A 23485-nucleotide genomic window follows, 5' to 3' on the forward strand; every position below is an offset into this window, starting at 1 on the left:
ACTTACCCTTTGGCCTACTACTGATACTGAAGTATATTTTGGTGATGTAACCTAATGTGCATTGGCTCGAGCAATATTTTAATCAAATTACTTTTGTACTAGAGTATTTTCAAACTGTGGTCATGCTACTTTTATCAAAGTTTTATTGGAGTATGTTCAGGGCAGGAGGAATTCTGCACAACAAGCCGCAGCCAACACTGGAGTTAATCTGCAACCATTCACATCCAACTCTGCAGTTTCCCACATTCCTCAGGTGGCAGTGTGTGTGTGTGTGTGTGTGTGTGTGTGTGTGTGTGTGTGTGTGTGTGTGTGTGTGTGTACTCTGACCCCACAGGAGTAGTTAGATTAGTTAATGTTGGCTCCTCACAGTCAGTCGGTCTCTCTGAGGAAGAGGAGCGGTTGTTTTCAGGTTTTCCTCTTCAATATAGAAACTTATTTGAGATGAGTTTTAAGAAGGACACCGGGAGCATGGAGCTGGGGGAGTGCATCAGGAACCCGGAGTTTCAGGATGTAGACGGCGTTGTGACACCGGCGGACACCATCCACGCACACCCCGGGGAGAAGCGCGACTCCACCGCGCTGAAGGTGGACCCGGACGCGGCTGAGGAGGAGTACACGCAGATCAAGCCGTACGCCGGGATGCCCAAGGAGGTGCTGCTGCTGTACTCCTCCCAGGCCAAGTACCGGGTGCCCCGAGAGATCCTGTTCTGGCTGACGGTGGCCTGCACCCTGGCGCTGGTGGCGGTCACCGTCACGGTGATCGTGCTGTCGCCGCGGTGCCTCAACTGGTGGCAGGTCTCCCCGGTGTACCAGGTCTACCCCCGGTCCTTCAGGGACTCCGATGGAGACGGGGTCGGAGACCTCAAAGGTGAGATGACCCTGACCCTGCTGCATTGTTCTGATGATGGAGGTCATGATCTTTCATTAAACCTCCTTTACAAAACTCAGTGTTTCTTTCTTTTAACTCACCCTTTACGGAGGGTTCATAACCTGTAATTAACAGCTGTATTCAAGTCATTTAGTAATGCTTAACACATTAATTATAATTATGTAACAAGAATAACTTTTAGGTGCCCATTTGAGAGAAATCTTCCTCCAACAGGACACTGTATCCTCTCAATAGCTCTTAGGTTCATCAGGTACACTCTTTGGACCACTTCCCTTCCCTTAAAATCCATTTTTTAACAGTGTATTAGCCCATCCAAGGACAACTGAATGCAGTAATTAATTACTAGTTACAAAAACAGATTGATTAAGAAACTTTATTATGAACTCATATCAATGAATAAAGTGGTGCCTTAAAACACATTTTGTACTGTATTTGTCATTACAACTCAAACTATCCTCAATTCATGAAGTATCTCCAGAAAACAATATGTAGCTGGATGTCACCCCCCCCCCCCCCTCCCCTTCACACTAAACAATCTGTCCTGTCAAATAAAGGCAAAAGCCAAAAAAAAAAAATCTGTATTTGCCTATTCGTGTACTGGTGACACTTGTTATTCTCAGATTTCTGTCATCCACATTATGATTTTTACTCGTATGATGTATAGCACCATATGATCTAAATACATGTTATCTCTACTGTTGACAGCACCAGTATGAACACACGTTTTAAACTTATTTGACACTGGCGTTGTCACTGGGACTCCAGTATTCATCCCTGTGGTGCCTCTGGTCCGGCAGGAATTCAGGAGCAGCTCGATCACTTCCAGTACCTGAACATCAAGTCAGTGTGGATCAGTCCGTTCTACCGCTCTCCTATGAAGGACTTCGGCTATGACGTGGAAGATTTCCAGGCCATCGACCCGCTCTTTGGAACCATGCACGACTTTGAGGAGCTCCTGGCTGAGATGCACAAAAAAGGTGTGTGCTGTCATGTTCCCTGATGGTGCATCACCACACCTTGGTTTAGTAGTAGAAGAGTATTTGAATGATACTAATGAATGATAATCTGTTTCTGTGTCCAAAAGGTTTGAAGCTGATCATGGATTTCATTCCCAATCACACCAGCGACCGACACCGCTGGTTCAACTTGAGCCGGACTAGAGATCCTCACTACGAGGATTACTACGTCTGGACTGACTGCAATGAAACCGACCCGAGGCCCAACAACTGGGTCAGTACTGATTTAGACTGACCCCTCACTGATGCACTGCACTATAGAGATAGCTGTGATGTATTGGAATTTACAAACGGATGGTGTGGAGTTACAAAGATGGATAATTTCTTAATGTCAACTAATCCTCTTCTCCTCTCAGGTGAGTGTGTTCGGGAACTCGTCATGGACCTATGATGACGTTAGAGGACAATGCTACCTGCACCAGTTCCTCAAGGAGCAACCAGACCTGAACTTCAGAAACCCTCATGTCCGCAGAGAGATGACTGTAAGATTACATGCCTCACACACATTATCTCCTCTACTGACACACCTAGAAACATTAGTCTTTGGTGACTCATATCTCATCCTTAAACCTCAGTCAGTGTCCTCATCTATTTTGTCTTCTCTCATGTCCCGCGACTGTCGAGGTGTCCACAATCCTGTGTGATCTGTAGCGATAATTTATGATGGCTATCTGATTACACATTAACTTAGACAAGTTAATTCTTATGAGTTTCTGCTTCACACAGCTCAAAGTTCAAGAAAAGAAATGACAGACTCTGCATAAGTGAACAAATGACACTTTGGCACTAATGAGTCTGGTCTCAGGAAAATATCGGTACACTTGAGTATCTCAGTGTTTTATGATACTTTATTGATTCCCCGAAATTTTGGGCCGTAGTGCAGTGGATAGTGCCGGCGCCCCATGTACAATGGCGATGCCTCGCTGCAGCAGTCGTAGGTTCGACTCCGGCTTGCAACCATTTGCTGCATGTCACCCCCGCTCTCTCTCTCTCTCCCCCATTTCACTTTCTCCTGTACATTAAAGGCAAAAAGCCTGAGAAAAAAAATTAATAATAATAAATTGTCCGTAGGTGTGAATGTGAGTGTGAATGGTTGTATGTCTCTATGTGTCAGCCCTGTGATAGTCTGGTGACCTGTCCAGGGTGTACCCAGCCTCTCACCCAGTGTCAGCTGGGATAGGCTCCAGGATAAGCGGTTACAAAAGATGAATGAATGAATGAATCACGACCTGATCTGTGGAGATCTGTATTTCACTCCCATGTATGCTGACTGCGTAATATGGAAGTGACAAATACACCTGATTCAGATTCTGATATATTCTCAGTCATAATGTGGACACACTGTTATATTATATTTCTTGTTTCATTTTAGGACATTATTCATTTCTGGCTGGGGAAGGGAGTGGACGGGTTTCGGATGGATGCAGTGAAGCATCTCCTGGAGGCCACACACTTGAGGGATGAACCACAAGTGGACCCAAACAAAGCACCGGTGAGTGTCACCTCACTCAGTTTAGTTTGGCCACTGTCCCATTGTTTATTCTAATGGGCACCATTTTTGTCAGGCAGCAACATCTGTCTGCATAGACCTAGCAGCTGTTTGTCCTTACATATGCTAATATCTGTCTGATCTGCTAGTTGAAATTGATCCATGTCAAACAATACTCGGAGGGTCTGCTCAGTCAGTAAGGTCTATCTGTTTACAGTTTGTTTACCTCCTGCCACGGCTCTAGTGTCCTCATAACCTTGCAGCTCTTCTTCCTCCGAGCTCAAAGTTCAGTTTCAGTTACCAATCTCTGTTGTAACATTGTTATGCAATTACATTATGATGATATTTTTTGGAATTACATAAAGCGTGACATGTCAGAGTCCAGATTTTAACGATCTGAGGGATAAAAGTGGCCCTGTGGGCAGAGGCAGCTCCGCTGAAGCAGTACTTTCCACAGGAGCCGGTCGGACAAACATAATCAACAGCTGAGTGGGAGAGTCCGCAGTGTGCATGATGTATCATTCATCATTTATCTCCAGCTTAAATGGCAGGGTCATCTTGTGCTCCTCTGGAGAAAATAGTCATACTGGAATGCAAAAGGTTCATGATCCACGCAGAGTTAAGCTCACTGAGAAAGAGTTTTTGTTCCGTGGAGACTGAAGTTATTTCTCACTGAGGACAGATTAGTAGCAAAGAGGCATATTTTGGTGGATTAGCAAGTCACTGGGATTTACTTACCACTGAAGAATAACTCTGTAATACTGAGACTGACTCGTCTACTTACTGCTGACTGAGAGGGAACCTCACAGCAGCACTGACCCACTGATAACCCATGCCAAGCTGGGCTCTGTAGTGGTGTTGAACAAGGGTCACTGTTGGGCACTCAGAGATTTTCATGTGTTTACAAAAAACTTTAATCACTGCATTTCAATAAAAAGTCAAAGCTGTGTGTTTAGTGGGATATTGAGAATTTTACAGCGGCCATGAATATGAGTCAGACAGTCATACCTGAGCAGCTATCTGTGTTATTATTGCTTTAGTGGTTTAGTGCCGGTTTTAGCTTTAAACTGAGACAGTTTGTAATATATATTGTAATATAACGAGTATGTTCTCTCAATTAATAATCATTTAAAAATAAGAATTGTTGTGTTTTTATTATCTCAGAATGAGCTGTTCACATCTACATAGGGAGCGGGTCCTCATCCACGGAAATCGCCATGTTGTGTTACCATGTTTCCACGGTAGCCCAGAACAGACAAACCGAACACACTTTTGGAGAGGGAGAGACCGTTGGGGAAAATTTGGCTCCCTGTAAAAACCTCCTTAACAATGAGCACACCTTCATTATTGATCCTCTCCCCTCTCTGGATCTGGTTTCTACTTATTGTCCAGCTGCCTGGTCTGTGACTCGACCCCGTGCTTTGGCCTGACAAAGGGACTCATTTACACCCAAGCTCTCCTAACTCCTAGTGGGCAGAGGAGAACACTGTTGGGCTCTCTTAACCCACTATAGGTGATGCTCTCAGGGTGGAAGCTTTACTGTGAATGAACCACTAGTGCCCCAAACCAAATGTAAAACCTGACTGTAACACTTAGAAATCCAATAATAGCTACATTACCTCATTTTTCTTTATATTCCTAACACTCCAGGAGGATGTGACATCAGAGTGGGACCTTCACCATGACTACACCACCAGTCAGCTGGGTTTGCATGACCTGCTGAGGGACTGGAGGGCAGTGATGGATGACTACAGCCGAGAGCCTGGCAGATACAGGTACTGAAGGCCATTAGCAATTCAACAATGCTATTGTACAGATGGGAATGGTGATGCTCTTACTTACGAATTAAGTGTAAAACTATCTTGTCTTGGCATGGCAGCACACCGGTAAGGTAAGACAACACGTTTACATGTCGTTTTCTATATGTTCTCTGACATTTATTCTAACGATATGAGGCAGTCTTTGTGGAAAAAAAAGCTTGTTTACTGGACTAACTTTGCACTTGAAGGTTGCCCGTTCACTTACGTTTTAACAGGTCTGACACTACGGCTGTATTTAGGCTAACGGCTAACATGCTAACTATTATTTTTATGTCACTAGTCACTTGAAACAAATTTAGGATGATAGGAGACAGGTTGAAATAAACTGAAATTTCCCTTTAATTTGCATCTACATATCACACATAAAATCAAATCTAGTTACCTGTTAACTTGCTCTACTCCAGGTTCATGGTGACGGAGTCTTATGATTACCACGAGGTGGACAAGACCATGATGTACTACGGCACCTCACTGGTTAAAGAAAGTGACTTCCCCTTTAACTTCTACCTGCTGGACCTGCCTCAGAACACCAGTGGCCTGTGGGCTAAAGATCTGGTCCACCTGTGGATGGCCAACATGCCCGAGGGACAATGGCCCAACTGGGTGGTGAGTCGCCAGTCAAAGTGACATATTAGATTCTTAGCTCCTTTAAAAATGAGACCCTTGTACTTTTCTTTCACCTTTCTCCTCTCCTCCTCATCTGCTGGTTAGTTAAGACCACAAAGTAACTGGAGCACACATAATACACAACATAATTGCTTTCGATTACAGAGTAAAGAATCACATTTTGATGCTAAAAAACAAAGTTGCATGCTTCACTTTCCTTCATGGCTCAGCTACCAGCGGATTAGGATTTCCTTTGTCACAGCAAAGTGTTTCCAGTGTGAGCTACACTCCTCTGTGACAGTATAAGCCCATCTCAACTGCTCTCAGGCTTCTCTCTTTACCTCCATCTATCTTTCCCACCATATCCCTCACTTTAAAACATCAGCCTTTCTTCCATGACCCCAACCCACCCACTTCACCCTGCCGTCCTCCCTCCCAACTTATCTCCCTAACCTCTCCACCTTCTCTTTTATTCCTCCACCGCTATCAGGTTGGGAACCATGACAGGCCTCGGATTGCCTCCAGTGCTGGTCAGACCTACACTCGTGTCATCAACATGCTGCTGCTGACCCTCCCAGGCACAGCCACCACCTACTACGGCGAGGAGATCGGCATGGAGAACATAAACATCACAGACAGTCAGATACAGGACCCTGCCGGCAAATACAACTTGGTCAGTGCTGTGGGAAAAAAATACTCACTGTAACGTCTTTGCCAAATACAGACAAAATGTGTTTAGACTATACATAGTGAAATAAATGTATTCAACTACACCACGAAATACAACCTGGAAAAATGCCACAAAGTACAGTCACCACCCTGTATAATAAAAGTGCAAAAATGATTGCTGTCCTTTCATTGCAGAGCGCCAGTCGAGACCCTCAGCGCTCTCCAATGCAGTGGACTGGCGACATGAACGCAGGCTTCAACAACAAAACCAACACCACCTGGCTGCCTGTACACCCCGACTACAGGAGCGTCAATGTGGAGGTAAAGAACTCTTTCTATACATTTCAGCTCTTGAGAAACATCTCTTATATGTTTATTTTAAAACACGTGTCCCCTTCCAGGTCCAGAAGAAAGACGAAGGTTCTGTTCTAGCTCAGTACCGCTTCCTGAACACCCTGCGTCAGTCCGAGCTCCCCCTTCACCGTGGCTGGTTCTGCTACGTCCACGCTGACGCCAGCGTCTTCTCTTACCTCAGAGAGCTGGACGGGCTCGGCCGAGCTTTCCTTGTGGTGCTGAACTTTGGTAAAGAATCTGCCGTCACTGATCTCTCCTCCGTTTGGGAGTTACCGGATCAGCTGAGGGTGCTGATGAGCACAAACCAAGTCAACGACGGCAAAGTGCTGCAAAAGTCTCGTATCCTGACAGAGGCAGGGGAGGGTTTGCTGATGCAGTACTCCACCCACACTCGGTTTAACCGCAACCACCGTGACCAGTGCTACGTCTCTGAGAAGGCCTGCTATCTGAGTGCCATAGACATACTTTATAAATGCTAATGTAAGTAGACTGTGGCATTCAGTTATACAGTTTCACAGCAGCAATCAAATCGTTAAGAGTCTTCTTAAGTGTTTCCTCTGTAAGACGACTGATAATAAAAAGGATCACTGCAGATACATTAGCTGTTGATATTGTCCTCTCTTCTACTGGCACTGTTGTGTCATCCTACTTGTTGCGGCTGTCATGGTAGATGTTTGGGTCATTGCTGTTTTATTCCTGACTTCCTTCTGCTATCTCTTCCTCTTGCGTGGAGGCTGAGGACGGTCCAGGCCCAGCTCTGTGTACAGGAACGCTAGCGTTAGGGCTTCCTGCATCACGGAGAAAAGACAGAGGTCACATTAGTCAATCTGTACCCATCAACTCAACAAAACTAATGTGAGCATTCACAATGTGAGGAAGGGATTGGGCTAAATTAATAATGCAAAGCTCCAATAATGTAAAAAGAAAGATTAATCAGGTGCAGCTCAGATTCGGCAGATGCTGTGGTCACAAGTAATTTAAGTGCTAAATAGGATACAAAGTCCATTCACCTCCGTTGTATTTCAGTGTCTCCAAACCTTGAAGAATAAAATGAAGACTTCTATCCACAGGGCTAGATACTTCAAGGATAAGACACAAGAGTTTATGTGTGATTTGGGTAAATGGATTTTAAGAGATGTGTACGAGAAACAGAAGATTGGATTCACACCCAAACTGTGCAGGCACAAATATTTCTAGCGTGTCTACAGGTCCTTAAAAAGTCTTAAAATGTCTTAAATTCAATTTTATAAATAGTCTTAAATGTGATTTTGTGAGGTATTTATTGCCACAAACATTTGATCTCATTCCATTTATCCATCTTAATTTGTTTTTGTCTAAGTGAGTCAAACTCTTGTGGATAAAAGTCCACATTTCTCATATTAGAAATCTCTAAAAGTACCACTGAAACTAATCCACGTTTTTGACTTAATACATTAAACACACCTTTGCACAGGACCTTTATACTTACCTGTAATGCCTGAAGAAGAAAATATTTACCTATCCAAAAACTGAGCTTAAATGAGGTTAAAAATTACTTTTAACAGTCTTAAAAAGGATTAAATTTAAGTGTCTGGTACCTGTGGACACTCTGATTTGGCAGTGGGGATTTATAAGTAATAGTCTTTACAATACTGTCATTTTTCAGCATGGATGTGCATTTTAAGTGGATTTAAGAGCAAAATTAGTAATTGAGAGAAAATAAATCTAACACAGCTGCTTGTGTCTGATTTACCTTATCTGTAGTTGCATTTGGAAGCACACATTTAAAAAGCTAGACTTTAAAAACTTGTTTAAGACAGGAGAGAGCATTACCTCCTCCAGCATCAGCTCAAAGTCTTCAGGTCCGAGGTGATTTGCTCCAGGTTGGATGTTCAGAACTACGTTTGGTGCTGTTTCACGTTCTAGAAGAAACAGGAAGAGAGAAGTCAAAGGCCGAGTGGGGAAGAAGATCTCTAATGTTTAAAACTAACTCTCAGTCAGGCATTTCTCTTATCTCGCTGTATGCCCCCTTCTCCCTCTGTCCAGTTGCCCCAAATCTTCTCTCTCTCCCTCTCCTCTGACTCTGTCTTTACTCTCCTTTCATTCATTCGTGCTCCCATCTGATATTGCCCTCCCTCTTCTCAAACCCCACCATATTACCCCCCCTCCCTCCCTGTCTCTGTGGCACGGGCTGTTTCACAAGTGCGGTCTTGACCTTGACAGCTCCCAGTCTGTGGCGTCTAATCTCTTGCTCTGATACACTATCTCTTTACCATGCTAATGGGCCTGCCCACCCGCCTGCATGTGTCTATGCCATCAGCACTTTATCAAAGACTCCGGAGAACAGAGGGAGACAGATTAGGGAGACGTATACACACATACACAGACACTTAAGCTGCCGGCTGTATGTGTGTATGAACAACAGAAAAGTGAGACAGGGGGGAAAAGAGAGAGATAATGTGTGCATCTGAAACAAGAAGAGTGGAGGTAGAGAGAGAGAGAGAGGGGTGTAAAGAGGAGTACCACCAATGTGGGGAAGGCAGATTATAAGTGAGAGGGAGAAAGAGCCTGTCAAGGGGGAAATGAGAGCAATTAGCTGACACACACACACACACGCTATACTACAAGGTGACCTATGCTATAGTTTGGTCATGAACTTCAAACGCTGTTCGCAGTTTCCCCAGACAGACAGCCATACGTCTGCTGCAACGGATTGCACACTGACACTACTATTGGGAGCCGACCCTGAACTATTAAAACCTCTGATGATGCAGAAATTATACCTAAAACGATGTGGAAACAACACACACAGCACAGGCGACTGTACAGTAGCATGCATGGCTGCACACATAAGCATCCAAGTGATCAACAAGTGACGAAGCTGCTGTGACAGCATGCGTGCAACACACCTGACTTTGGCTTCGTGGTGAAGTGTGTATGAATGGCGTTGCTTAGCTGCTCGGCGTATTTGAGGACACCTGCCAGAGGAACCCTGGCGTCATCGCTGTAGACCGTCAGCAGAATTGATGGGTAGCGCTGGCTCACACAATCGCAAACGCACACACAAACAGAGATGGTTAACACACAGTAGTTTACATTACAGTGCTTGGCTAAAGGTATTAATCATTAGGGCTGTAACAACACCAACATCTGGATCAGTATATCGATACATCGATCGACAATCCATTATCACTGATGCAAATTAAAAAAATCTTGTCGTCTGTATCGTCATCTATACGATACGCCATAATTTATACGTTCCCATGGTGATATGATATCATATCGTGGTAAAACTTGTGATTTTCACTGCTATTTATCAATATTATTTGTCTTCTGTTTCCCCGTAATCAACATTTATGAGGCTTTTCCTACATTTTTCAGTGCAGATTAGCACAGTGGCTCTCAACCTTTTTCGTGTCTAGCTCCCTTAAATTGATACCAATTAGGTCACAGACCCCCATTTGATAAGATTTCTCTTCAGAGACCTCCAATCTGAGGAGATGTTTTTGTTTGAGATACGATTAAGACCTGAATTGGATCATTTTCAACTACAGCTGAGGAGATAACTGTGATGATAGTGAAACCTATGTTCAGCATAGTCACTCTTACGATGCTTACTAACACCAAATGGCTTCTATAGTGAATTAAATAGTGAAAATAAACTGTTCTTCATTTTTCTGGGATCATTTTCTGGATGAAAATGTGGCCATTTAACTGTCTGGTCGCTACCAGAACAGGCCAATTTACACTGCAAACAAAAATCAAGTGTGAAACTACATGGCAGCACATGAATCAAATTGACTCTTATAGTAAAACCTTAAATCACAGTATTGATGCCTAAAAAAATCTCGTGCCAAAATGCGTTTCTAAAGCCAGTGCACAACAAACTGCAGCTGCATCTTCTTCCTCTTCCTTTCCTCTCCATACCTGAGGGGTAATGTTGTGAAGGGGACAGTAGGAGGAGATGGTGAGTCTGTGTTCTGGGTTCCCGACTGGGTCCCCCCATTCTTCCCTGTCCTCCAACGTCAGAGGCAGGCTGAGATTCTCCATAGTTCCCAACACATCCAGGAAAGGAGCCTGAGCACAGGAAAAGAGATGGCATTGGATGTGTTTGTGTGTGTGTAAACTGTGGTGTAACAAGAAGGGAGACTGCCCTTCAGTCCATATTTAACCCTCACATATTGGCAAGCGCCTGCTCTGTTAAAGTGCCCTTGAGGAATACACAGAGTTCCTTATATTCTTACATAGAATAAGAGTAAAGCTACACACTCCAAGCACACAAACACACACATCTCCTGTGATTTCACATCTTACCTGCAGCGTGACAGCCCGCATCATGTGTGGGTGTGTGTTGCACAGCGCTCCTGCTGGCACAGCCCCGGCACTGCAGGCTGTGAGGGCGGTGAGTAAAGGAGAGGACACTCCTGAGGAGAAAAGGTGATGGAGGCAGGCTCTGAGGTCCTCCACTCCTCTCTGCTTCCCCTCCACTCGAGCTTGTCTTTGCCAGGACAGACCCCGCTCTCCTCCACCTCTAGAAGTTTGAATTTCAGACTTCATTATCCCTAACAGACATTTTCCAGCAATTTCCTGCTGCACAACATCAGTACATGAACAATTATATAAAGCATCTGATCACCAAATACCCTGCCGAACCAATCAGGTTAGTTTGTAGGTTGCTGGAAAGGTGAGACGTTACCTGATGTGGCAGTAGGCCAGAGCCCAGCCCTGCTCCAGCAGCAGCCTTTTCTCTGGACTGAAATCCATGTTGAGGTCTCTTCCGTAAGCTCCGTAGACATGGACCAGTAGTGGCGTCTGTTTCAAACCCTCCACAGCTGATGTATGGAACAGCGTCACTGGCACCGAGGTACCATCCTACAGAGGAGAGGCAGGATTATTAAATGATCTTCTTTGTGCCTGTATGCAGATGCATGAGTGTGCATATGTCTTATATGTCAAGTGTTCTCACTTGGCTGATGGCCTCTAAGTGTGTCGTGGTATAATTGCACTGCGTCTCTGGGGAGGACCCATCTTTGGTGCTGGATAAAAGTAGTCCATCCTCCAGGTATAGACAGTGGGGCACCGGGAAGTGGACTGGAGATGAAATCAAGAACTCTAGCACACTGCGCTGGTCTGCCATGCCTGGTTTCTTGGTTTGGATGGCACAGGCCCAGGAGGGGAGCTGTGGAGGGTAGAAATAAAAGAGTATAAGAGATTAATACATAAAAGCAAGATATGTATATGTGCAGATGTGACCAAGTGTGTATTTCAGGTGTTGTGTACAGCTGAAAGTTTCTGTGTGAAATATGTACTGGCTCCTTTGGGACATTAAAGACCATCTATCTCAAACTACAAAGCAATTTATCGGAAAAACAAGACCAAGAGGGAGCAAAACGGTGAAGATGCAAATTACATGACTAATCGTGGGCGTGCCAGCAAGGACAGAAGAAAGATATGCACATACAGAAATAGTAATTCAGAGTTTTCGGTCACACTGACCTGCACAGTGTATGCCTCCTGTGGATGTGTCAGTGGGACCACGATCAGGACGAGTTCACTGGCCGGTGTTCTCGCAACCAACACACAGTGATCTCCAACCACGTCCATGTCTTTGATTGCAGTGCCAGGACCAGGGGTAAATACAGGCACCCAGGAGACCATGGAAGGCTCTGAGAGAGGAGCCTGCACCACCTAGTTTTCCATTTTGATTTTAAAATTAAAACATAAAATATTTATCAGCATGCTTTTCTCCTTGCACATGTAATTCTCTGAGTTATCACAGCAGAATCATGCTCATAGAGATCAAGTACTTACACTCTTCCTGTAAAATGTGTGCAACCCATGAACAGTGTGTATCTGTTGGTGTATATTGTACAAACTCTACCTGATACTCTTGTCCAGGCCCTGTATTAGCCAGTATAATCAGATACTGTCTCCAGTGCTCCACATGGTACAGAAGGTCCAGCTGGCGTGGCTGAACCAGTACAGGCTCTAAATGGGAGGTTGCTCTATCAATCAGCAGCACCTCTGAACTGCTCCTGCTGCTGCAGTTGATGCTCAGTATCTGTCGGTCTCTGGAAAGGGCAACCTCCACAAACACACTGGGGAGATGTCGGTGGATCAATTATAGATGATGCGGGAGCTGAAACTGCCAACATGTGACACTGCTTACACTTACTCAGGATGTGTTTCCTCATACACAGACGTGATCCTGCTGCCAGTGGAGGTCAGGTCCAGACGAAACACTCGGCTGCAGCGAAGGCCCTCCAGGGTCGTGTAAAACAGGACCTGGTCTGTTGCCCACTCTTCACCAAAGCAGACACGAACATAGACAAAAAATATCCTTTTAATTTCGCCAGGGTTTTATTGGCTCAAGTGCAAAGTATTTAAAACGTACCAAAGCTTAAGACTTTGTCCAGTGTGAGTACGACGTGTGGAGGATCCAGATGAGGGAAAGTTTCAAGCCTCACAACCACACACCTGGATAGTTACAGGACAACCATTTATTTATTCATTCAGTAACTGTGACAGTTTTGTCGATGAAAGAAAAAAAACACACTGCTGTCAAATGTTTTGTTTGTGTAATTCACCTCGGCTCCTCTCTGTGTGCAGCTTTAAGTGTGGCAGCGAGATGCTTCTCGTGTGGGGACAGACGTATTCTCTGGACAGTCCACTGAAACCTCAGCTTCCTCTCTTCATTATCAAGTCCTCTCCTCTCTTCCTGTTGAGAGACTTGTCCCAGATTTAGCACCTGCTCTGGCTCTGGCTCACCTACAAACGGTGAGAGAAACTCAGCCATTCACAAAAGTGGGAAGGACATTATTTCTAATAAAGACCCAGATGTGGGCATTGGGTAAAAAAGAAAAATGTGCTGCAATATATTTTCTCCTGTTTGTCTCCTGTCCTTGTTTGACCATTTCTCTCGTAAATGTGAATGAACTCAGTGACATCATAGATCTCAGTTTCCAAGTTTCAAGCTTTAAAAGCTGTTAACAGTCGAGCTACATTCATGTTTTCAGCTTACTTTGTCTCTGGTCCATTCTGTAGATGCCATCACCTTCAATGAAATACACATGGTGACGTCCACACACCTGTAGAAAGAGAGATAACAGTGAATTGTAAAATATTATTTTGAATTTCACAAATGCCTAAAGTTAGCTGCATGAATGTAAACCCATATCAGAAGACAGGCCTTACCACTGAGTAATCAGGCGTGTTGGAGAATCTGCGGTACGTGGCCTTCAGTCGTCTTTTGAAATATTTCTGCAAGTCCTTGTAGCGTTCAAGTCCAGAGCTGAGATGATCAGCTGATGAGTTTTGAGTGTCCTGAAATCAAACAACTTTATAATTCATGGAAATACTTTCAATTCAATTCAACAAGCTTTAGTGGCATTACATTTCTTATGTGTTGCCAAAGCAGAATTACGATTTAAGACAGAGAAAATCAAAAAATAATCGACAACAATATTTTATTACAAAATCATAGACATAAACAGAGTGTGATCTGTGATGAGATGAACTACTATTAAATGTTGGTTGTCTCTCAGGCTGTGACATGCACTGACATCTCGCTGCATCTTTGGTGCTGACACTATTTCCTCCAAGGAAATGTTGCATTTTAGTCTGAACAGAGAGTGAATCAAAAATCTTGGAGATTACATTTCATTTTTGTAAAGAACTTTGTCCTGGTGTAGCAGGGAATGTTGCTCTGTCTCCACCTGTCTCTGAGGATGGAGCTGACACAGCCTGTCTTCTATCTCCAAGTCTGCCAGTCTCTATGCCCCGGCTGTGATCACTGAGTCTGTACATTGTCAGTATCTTTCTCAGTTTCTGATCCATCACTGCAGTCAGATAGTTTGCCATCACGTACTGTCTGTTTAGGGCCAAATAGCATTAAAGTTTGCTTTGATCGTTTTTGTGGTAGATGTCCAATAGTTGATGTAGTTTTCTTTTTCTTTAGCAATAATCTGTGACTGGAACGGTCTTCTTCTTTTTTCGTCTGTTCCCTTTAGGGGTTGCCACAGCGAATCATCTGCCTCCATCTAAGCCTATCCTCTGCATCCTCTTCTCTCACACCAACTGACTTCATGTCCTCTTTCACTACATCCATAAATCTCCTCTTTGGTCTTCCTCTAGGCCTCTCACCTGGCAGTTCCCACCTCAGCATCCTTCTACCGATACTATGACTGAAACCGTGAGCTTGGTAATTGCAAAGGCCATTGCTGTTCAAATCAGTATTTTTGTAGCCTGTGCAAGTGTCACTGGGACAACACAGATAGACAGATAGATAGATAGATAGATAGATAGATAACTTTATTGTCTCAGTGGAAATTTGTCTTTGGCTTCTCTCAAAAATCAGAGGTACAGATGTCTCAGTGAAGATTCTCAGTCATCCAGGTCGTGGTAATCATGAGTGCTACTGTATATTGTTTTCTTGAAGACATTTCGCCTCTCATCTAAGAAGCTTCTTCAGCTTTAGTGGCGTGACACTAATTTGAACTGAAGAAGCTTCTTGGATGAGAGGTGAAAGGTCTTCAAGAAACGCAAGTCCAGTTGCCTACGCTAGTGGTTTCTTAAAGTGTAAGCTCATACAGTTTAATATGGGAGTAAGTGATAGGAGGCCTGTTTGTGTTAAACATGTTATTGTAAGATAACCAGAGTACTTAAATTCACCACAATGATTGCAAGAGTCCTAAATTGTTCCCTGATGACATTAGGTTTGGAGAAGAGGATTGGAAAAGTGATTATTTAGTAGGGTGGTGTCATGACATACTTTCAATTCAACAAACTGCCTTGATAATTTGCTCTTTTCAAATTATTCATAGGCTTTATTTGTATCTTTGGAAATGATTATTGTAAAAAGATGAAGACTCTGTGAATTAATTATCCTGTCCAGGAGCCTTTGTGTCCATTTCCTGTGGCTAATTTCCGTGTCAGTGCGGTGAGCCACATCCAAACAGGCTCAGTTTCAGCCCTCTGCCCTTATCTGCGGCTCCGTTTTGTCAGCCTGGTGAAAAGACACCAGTTTTGAATAATGGATGACTTGACGTTACCGACGAGATAGCTTTAACAGTCGGTAACCTCACACCGAGCCTGAGGTGAGTAAAAACAGCATCTTTACCGTTAACTGAACACCCTTACCGACGTGTAACAGCGGTGGACGGACAGGGAGAGCAATGTTATCCGTTGGCACACGGCGAGCTCCCAAAGTCGTAACCGAGCTGGTGTAAGGAGACGAGCAGATGAAGACAGCAGAGAGGAGAGGACGGCCATTACGGAGATTAATCAGCTAAATTAACACGCGACAGCAGCGATAACGTGGATTTAGGTAGCTAACTGCCACTGCCTCGTGAGTTAATATCGGTCAACACGACAATAAACGCTGTATTTAAAGCTGAAATATTCATAATGTCGTTAATTAAATCAAGCATCCTTCCGTTGACAGCAGCACGTGCATTATTTCCTAAACAAAGCCCGCTGTTGATGACGTAGCTTGGATGCCAGGCTAGAATAATCGACTTCCGATACACGCGGCTCGCAGTGTGTAACTGACAATAGGGCATGATTGTCTCGATAATCAATTGCTATGCCTTGAATGCCAAAAGTGTACGGAAGTAGCATGTACCCATTGTGGGTGTAACAGGTGATCACAATCAAGCATATCTGCGAGTATAGCTGCGTTGGTGGAGTTTACAGAAAAAATAAAGCCTTATTTTTGTATATCCACGTTTCTACCGGTAACTGTGACAGCCCTACAGCTATTTAACTTGTTTACAGATCGATTTGCGCCCACATCTTCAAGGATAAAATGGAGAAGCACTCAACCGGTGGAGGAGACAAGACCGAGCCGGCTTCGCCTTTGAGGAAAACTAGTCATCAAGACACCTGCGCAGCTAACTCCCACAGCTCCCGGGAGGACACCTGTGCTACTACTGATGTCGCCAGGGCCAGGTGGACTCTGCTGAGACAGGTATTTATGTCCTCAGAAGAAAGCACAAACCTCCTGTGGCTGTAGACTATTTTTAAAAGCGTATTTATCAAAATATGTCGAGTGTTTAATTTAAAATGCGTGTTGCAGTTTGTACATTTGTTAGAATATGTGTCTCTCATAACTGTGGAGTAATACGGTTAACAGGGGCATATTATAGCAGCCCTGCCATGTTTCCTCCCTGATGTTGGCCACAAAGCTATTGTTTACTAAACTTTGAGATACATTTGCACTATGGAAATCACATATTATATATTCCTAGCTGTGGCTTTATAAAAAATGGAGGGTTATGGTGTATGTGATATACCTACTGGAGCCTGGTACACCAGTCTTGGTTCATCAGTACTCTGTTCTGCTTTCACATGCAGCTTAACCTGAACATTTACTTTCTGTAATTGTATCAACGAGTAGCTTTATAACAGTATATTCCAGATTTTTGTCACCAGTAAGAATGTGTTTTTCTCCTCCGGCTGCACAATCTGATTAGCTTTGCAAGTGCTAAAGCTGTGAACACACAGGAGCAGCAGCTGTGAAAGTGAGGCTTTTACTTTTCCCATAGATGGGCATGATACAGAGGTTACACTCAGCTCCCTGCAGTGGGACCATCCTGCAGTCTGCATTTCTGCCTCCTGGTGCAGCAATGACCTCTGTGTATGGGCTCCACCAGACTAGACAGATACTGTAGATAGAAGTTATGTCATGTTAAGGGTTCTTTTTTTACCATTTAAGGATGAAAAGATGCAAATTCATTCTATACATTAATTGCGTCTAATCGTTCTGGCAGTTTTTACTCTGTTTACAACCACACTGACTTAAAGTATTTAACTTTGGGAAAATTCAACTCAACTCAGGAAAACATGACATTGTTATTGAAATTTTGTTTCCCAAAGGACCTATGAAACATGACTGATTCATTCTGGAAATGCTGACACTTTATAACAGGGATACTTGGGCCAAATCTGGCCCCCGATAGATATATGTATTATATGTATATATATTTGATATATGTTGCCATTAAAAGCATCAAAATAGAGCTTGTTCATCAAATCAAGTGCTGTGGGAGGATCTCCCAGACCCCAAAAAGAGGCCCAGGCTAAGCCCCGAATGTCCTCATATCTTATAGAAACGCCTCTGCATACCCCTGACCTTTGCAGGTCACCCGTTAAGGAATGTGCTCTTATGTGGAAATCCATGACCTCTCCTTTATTTCCACCCCTATCTCTCACAGGTGTTGCGTCAGAAGCAGATGGATGCTCCAGAGGTCAAACAGGTGTCTGTTCGCAGGTTCGCAACGTTTGACCTTTTCAGCAGGAAAAGGCATCTGACACAAGACCCCAGTGATACCTCTGATGACCAGTGGGTGGAGTACAGAAGTGTCTACTTTCCTGAGTACAGTGCCTTTCTCAGGTATATAAACATGGAAGGCAAATAAGGCTCAAGTTTCATCCTGGCGCAGTTAAAGCACAGTGACAGTGCACCACACAAGAGGCTGTCTCACTCGTGGTTCCACAGCACGTCAGACTAGTTGGGTAAAAGTCAGCGTTGAAAAAGTTTATTGATATAACATTTTATCATTTTTATTTTCAAAATTCAGACATGTTATTCCTATGGCTTTAGACAGTCCAAAGATATTAGCAAACCTGTAAAACACTCTCTTATATAAAAAAGCTGAAGTGCCTAAACTCAAATTTTTAAAGTTTGGAGCTGGACAATGGACAATGAATGGGGAAGGATGTTGTAGATGACACTGTGAGCACCCAGGGGAATGCTCTGAGTATATGGGCACATTTCGTGTTTCAGAGCTGATGACATTATAATAGGATAAAGCTCATTTGGGCATACAGTAGAGAACAAACATACTGTGGGTCCACAAAATTGGTCTCCCATTCATCGTCTATGGAGCAGCTCCAGACTTTATACCCTATGACATCACAAGTTTGAGACTTCTCTGGTTTCTGGGTTTTAGAGAGAGCAGCACATGTTCACAAAATGTGATTCAACTTCCCTAGACCATAAAAATAACATCTTGAAATTTCTAGTGTGAAAAAAAGCATGAGTCATGACATCACCTAAAACTATCTAGAGTCTGTGGTTTGCTGTGAATCTAGAACAAATTGTGCACATCATGTCGTTAGTGCATTCCATTAAAACTGGTTGATATATAGTTATTGAAATGATGTTGAATTAATGGTTATGTGTCTTTGATGTCTAAAAAGTGTTATTTTTTCAGGGACAGTTGCCACAAAAGTATTTAAGAGGCCATAAAAAAAACGTGCTTTTAACTTGAAACCAAAGATAGTTATTGATTTGCAGAGATTTATTTTAATAGATGTTTAAATGTAACAAATGTTTTATGAGCCAAACACTTCATATAACTATGTAAATAAATCCTTGCTCAGGTTTTGATACTTTTTCCTTGAAACAATGCCGTTAGTTTAAAATAGTAATTAGGATTCACTGTCTTGTGTCACCGTGTAAGAAAAAAACATTATTTTATTCATCCAGACTGCTGTGTAATGCTCCATATGTTTGTGTCACTCAGGGATGACCTGGGGCCTATCAGAGTTAATGAAGTGCTCAACAGTTTCGACAACACCGGTAATGTCTGTAAGTACACACTTTATCTTTACTACTTGGAGGCATTGTACTTGTAATGTGTTTGTATGTGTGTATGTTCATGCATACAATGTGAATATGTTCACAGAGTGTAATTTTACCTGTGCTACTCCCTGGCTTTTATCCCATCCCACACACACACACACACACACACACACACACTACAGCATCTTTGGGTCAGCGTCATGCTGTGTGCTGCTAGTGTTTGATTGATGGTTTGATGCTTATGGTTTGATTCCATCTCTGTGAATGGGAGTACGTCTCTTGTGTGGCTTCTACAGCGATTTATCATGTACTCATTCCTCCCAACTACCTTCAAATGTCCTTCAGAGGGAAAGTGGGCTGCAGTTTTCTTATTGCTTCAGTCGACAGTGATGAGTGGTTTGGGAGAAAGGAAAGAGCATGACTCGAACAGGGGTTTGCACATGCTCTATGATATGGAGTGGAATAGCATCACCTGAAACACAAGAGCCTTGATTTCACCTTCAGTCTGTCAAGTTGCTGTGAGACATTTATCTCAGCTGAGTTTACTTCAGTTTGAGTTTAGTTCAGTTTTACTCTGCTTATGTCTTTAAATAATGTCAGTGCTGTCAGAGATGTTTCAACCAGACATGCAGGAGTGCAGTTTACATGAGTGGATGCACACACAATCTATGAATTGTGGATAAATCTAGCCAAGAGGGATTCTCAATGAGATTACAGACAATTATACTGTGTATACTGTGTATTTCTTGCATCACTGATATATTTTGGTTAATTTTTGACTTGTATACGATGCAGCACAACTTTATTGTCCAACTTAGGGGGAATTTTTGTTTGACTACACCTCAGCAGTTTTAAATACTGTGACATTACGACAAGAATAATTAAAAACAACAACAACAGTTGTTAACAAGTGCTAAAGGTCCAGTGTGTAGGCTTTAGGGGGATTCAGCAACATCTAGTGGTGAGGATTGCACATTGCAACCAGAGTGAAACTTCAGTGTTTATTATTTTTTCTGTGAGCAGAGTTATCCGCAGAGGTCTCTTCCTCTCCAAAACAAAGGGAACAGGTGATTAAAAATGGTTAAAACACTGAATAAAGCAGTGTCACGTTACAAATCAGTGTTTCTCCTACACTGCTAGCTCAGCACCTGCTAATGTGTGCTTATCTTTTTTCTGATCCAGATGATAATGAGGTTTTTATGTGAGCTGAATTATCTGCGGAGGTCTCTTCCTCTTCAAAACAAACGGCATCAGTGATTTAAACCATTAGTAAACACTGAATAAAACACTTTCATGTTAAAAATCACTGTTTCTCCGAGGCTGTTTGGCATGTCAGAGACGGGCCGCTAGCCTAGCATCAGCTAATGTTTGCTCAGCTTTTTTCTCTGATAATTTAAAATCCAGACTTTTTTACTGCAGAGGTCTCTTCCTCTCCAGAACACTGGACCCAGTGATTTAAACCTTTAAAAACAATGAATAAAGCGGTTTCACTTAAACAAAAATCAGTGTTTTTCTGACTCTCATCATGGAGTTGGCTGATGCAAAGACACAAATGACCCTATGTAGAGCCAGTGTTTGGCTTGTCTGTTCTGGGCTACTGTAGAAACATGGTGGTGCAACATGGCAGTCTCTTGAGGATCCGTCCCTATGTAGATATAAATGGTTCATTCTAAGGTTACGAAAACACAACAGTTTTATTTTTAGGAAATTCTACACTAAAACAAAACATCCTTATATTTTATTCAGTTTCGCCCTAAATCCCACACACTGGACCTTTAATACAGTGATGAAACAGACCTACTCCACTGATAGTACACTGAGATGTGACCCCTTTCAAGTCATTTTGTACCTCTTCCTGTGCAGGTCCACCTTCACTGGCATGTGGCGGGGTATGACAAAGGTCATGGGTTAGTGTTAACCAGCCAGATGGCTCCAAATCAGTCAGGGTCAGAGGTGAAGGTCATGGCTAGGGGCTACTTCACTGCACACTGGGATCAGACCATATAAGTCATGACAGAACTCAGAGCTGCTTCATTCCAACCTGCTACAATGGATAATCCCTTTTCTCTACAAGGGGACAATAGGATCAATACTTTTTTCTTTGTAGAGGTCATCATGTTTTTGCCTTGTGGCCCTCCAGCAGCTTTACTTGTGCTCTTTGTTTGTGCATTCCCTCTGTTCTTCTTTCTCTTCCTCCTGTCGTATCTGTAAAGTTGTCACAGGTCTAAATATCTTCCCCCTTGTTCCTCCTCCCTCACACCAGACATCCACACACTGCTCCCAGTGTACCCCCTCACTCCTCCCTCTCAGTCTACCCATTTCTCCTCTTTCTTCCTCCCCCCTCCATCCCTCTCTCCTCTCTGCTGGAGTCGTGCTTGGCCAGATGGGTAACTGAGTTCCTGACTTGGCCAGTGGATTAGCACAGCCGGAGATGAGAGCATAGAGGTGGGGAGAGGGGGAAAAGGGGGCGAAGGGGAGATGGTGGGTGGGCATGCCAGAGGTGGTGTGTGTGCGTGTGTGGATATATGTGTGGATATATGTGTGTGTGTGTGTGTGTGTGTGTGTGTGTAAGGAATGGAGAGCCACTAGCAACGGGACCTCGTTCCTCAAACAATAAGCCAGCCATCTCCCTCCTGTTCTCCATCCCATGTTTGGGACTAGTAATGCGTGAGATCAATTAGGATTGGTTGAGAGGAGGCTCTGAAAGGCCCAGAGGTGACCCTGTCAGAGCTCTGGGGTATATTTTTGGGGATGGGAGAGAAACCCCTCTAAATACACACACACACACACACACACACACACACACACACACACACACACACATATGTATGTGTACTCCTCACAAAGATATACACTCGTGCATTTACGCTTGCAAAAATCCACACAGTCCTGCTAATGAACACATTTTCACTTGGCCCACCGTCACACCCTCTCCACCTTTCCTGCTATCTTGATAATCCCCCACCCCTGAGGTGTGGACAAGCCCAAATCCTAGGGGTCCTTGTCCTCCTGAATAGCAGGCTAAAAAGCCTGGCCGGATTACCCCACTGCCTCCAAAATGTGTGGACTCAGCTTAAAATTGCTACCCCCTCTCAGCATGAGCCCCTTTCCTGGCCATTGTGTTTGTCCCACCACTGTGCACGTATGTGAACAATATGTTGTTTCTTAAGGTGACGATAAGCTGGAGTCAATGGTTTCATTTCAGGAGCAGAGGAGCAGGCAAAGAGGCTCAATGAAGATGTTTTAGGAAATGGAGTGTATTTTTAGAGAAGACATCATGCTGTATCAGTAGAAGAAGATGAAACTATATACCATTACGAGTAATTAGGATATTGGGGCACTTCTGCACAGAGCTCATAAAAGATTCAATCCTGAATTGAACCTTTTATATGGGTTGACGTTTAATGGTATGTTGGTGTAATCTGCAGCTGTTTGTATGTTTATATCATATCAGTCTGTACTGTGACACAGGGCACTTGGATGAAGACAGTTAATTGGGCACAGTTGAGTAGGAATAAAAGTAAAACGGTAAAATTGACTGAACCAAACAAAGGCTGTAATGACTTTGCTAATAAATTATACTCGGTCTAATCAGGTTGGATCATGTTTCGTTTTACTTCCTTAGGTCTCAGGTCTGTGTCAGTATGTCTCAATATCAACTAGGACTAGGTAGTAATCAATATTATATCAATATTGTGATATGAGGCTGGATATCAGCTCAGATTTTGGATATTGTTTTGTTGTAATGTTGTCTTTTCCTGGTTTTAAAGGCTGCATTACTGTAAAGTGATGTACATTTCTTAAGCTATCAGACTGCACTAGCTGTTGTATTATTTGCCTTTATACACTTAGTTATTTTATTTACATTACTGATGACTATTATTGTGGAAATATTTTGTGAAAACACCAATCGTCAACCGCACAATTAGGGCTCAGATCAATATCACGGTATTATTTTGGGGGGATGCGGTGATGGTATGATATCGCGGTATCGTCTTCTCTCTCTTTTTTTACACCTTAAATAAAACAATTTAAAAAGCCATACAAGTCCAGGATGGAAATTATTTATCGTCAGAA

The 23485-nt window shown here is 43.3% G+C and overlaps 3 protein-coding genes across 4 annotated transcripts in view; 2 read left to right on the forward strand and 1 right to left on the reverse strand.

The window, feature by feature from the left end:
* The first annotated feature begins 349 nt into the window (after positions 1 to 349).
* slc3a1 (solute carrier family 3 member 1) lies at positions 350 to 7476 on the forward strand. The gene is made up of 10 exons (XM_049600216.1): positions 350 to 868; positions 1687 to 1866; positions 1974 to 2119; positions 2262 to 2387; positions 3278 to 3397; positions 5045 to 5169; positions 5619 to 5820; positions 6311 to 6493; positions 6685 to 6810; positions 6891 to 7476. Exons 1-10 carry the CDS (start codon positions 442 to 444, stop codon positions 7320 to 7322), a joined length of 2067 nt encoding a protein of 688 aa, XP_049456173.1. The 5' UTR covers positions 350 to 441; the 3' UTR covers positions 7323 to 7476.
* A 20-nt stretch (positions 7477 to 7496) lies between these two features.
* prepl (prolyl endopeptidase like) lies at positions 7497 to 16286 on the reverse strand. The gene is made up of 15 exons (XM_049600215.1): positions 15961 to 16286; positions 14017 to 14145; positions 13844 to 13910; positions 13410 to 13590; positions 13217 to 13299; positions 12998 to 13124; positions 12704 to 12920; positions 12319 to 12510; positions 11789 to 12001; positions 11519 to 11694; positions 11137 to 11353; positions 10750 to 10899; positions 9732 to 9858; positions 8656 to 8744; positions 7497 to 7631 (listed from the first exon to the last, which is right to left on the reverse strand). The coding sequence occupies exons 1-15, from the start codon at positions 16090 to 16092 to the stop codon at positions 7554 to 7556; spliced, it is 2178 nt and encodes a 725-aa protein (XP_049456172.1). The 5' UTR covers positions 16093 to 16286; the 3' UTR covers positions 7497 to 7553.
* Positions 16287 to 16439: 153 nt separating this feature from the next.
* camkmt (calmodulin-lysine N-methyltransferase) overlaps positions 16440 to 23485 on the forward strand; it is a 146823-nt gene continuing 139777 nt past the window's right edge. For both annotated transcript variants that reach the window (XM_049600218.1, XM_049600217.1), the window contains exons 1-3: positions 16440 to 16789; positions 18036 to 18214; positions 19350 to 19414. In XM_049600218.1, the coding sequence (XP_049456175.1) occupies positions 16628 to 16789; positions 18036 to 18214; positions 19350 to 19414 (406 nt within the window). In that variant the 5' untranslated portion in view covers positions 16440 to 16627. The remainder of the gene's footprint in view (positions 16790 to 18035; positions 18215 to 19349; positions 19415 to 23485) is intronic.

Source organism: Epinephelus fuscoguttatus, linkage group LG16, assembly GCF_011397635.1.
Source record: "Epinephelus fuscoguttatus linkage group LG16, E.fuscoguttatus.final_Chr_v1".
Taxonomy (NCBI): domain Eukaryota; kingdom Metazoa; phylum Chordata; class Actinopteri; order Perciformes; family Serranidae; genus Epinephelus; species Epinephelus fuscoguttatus.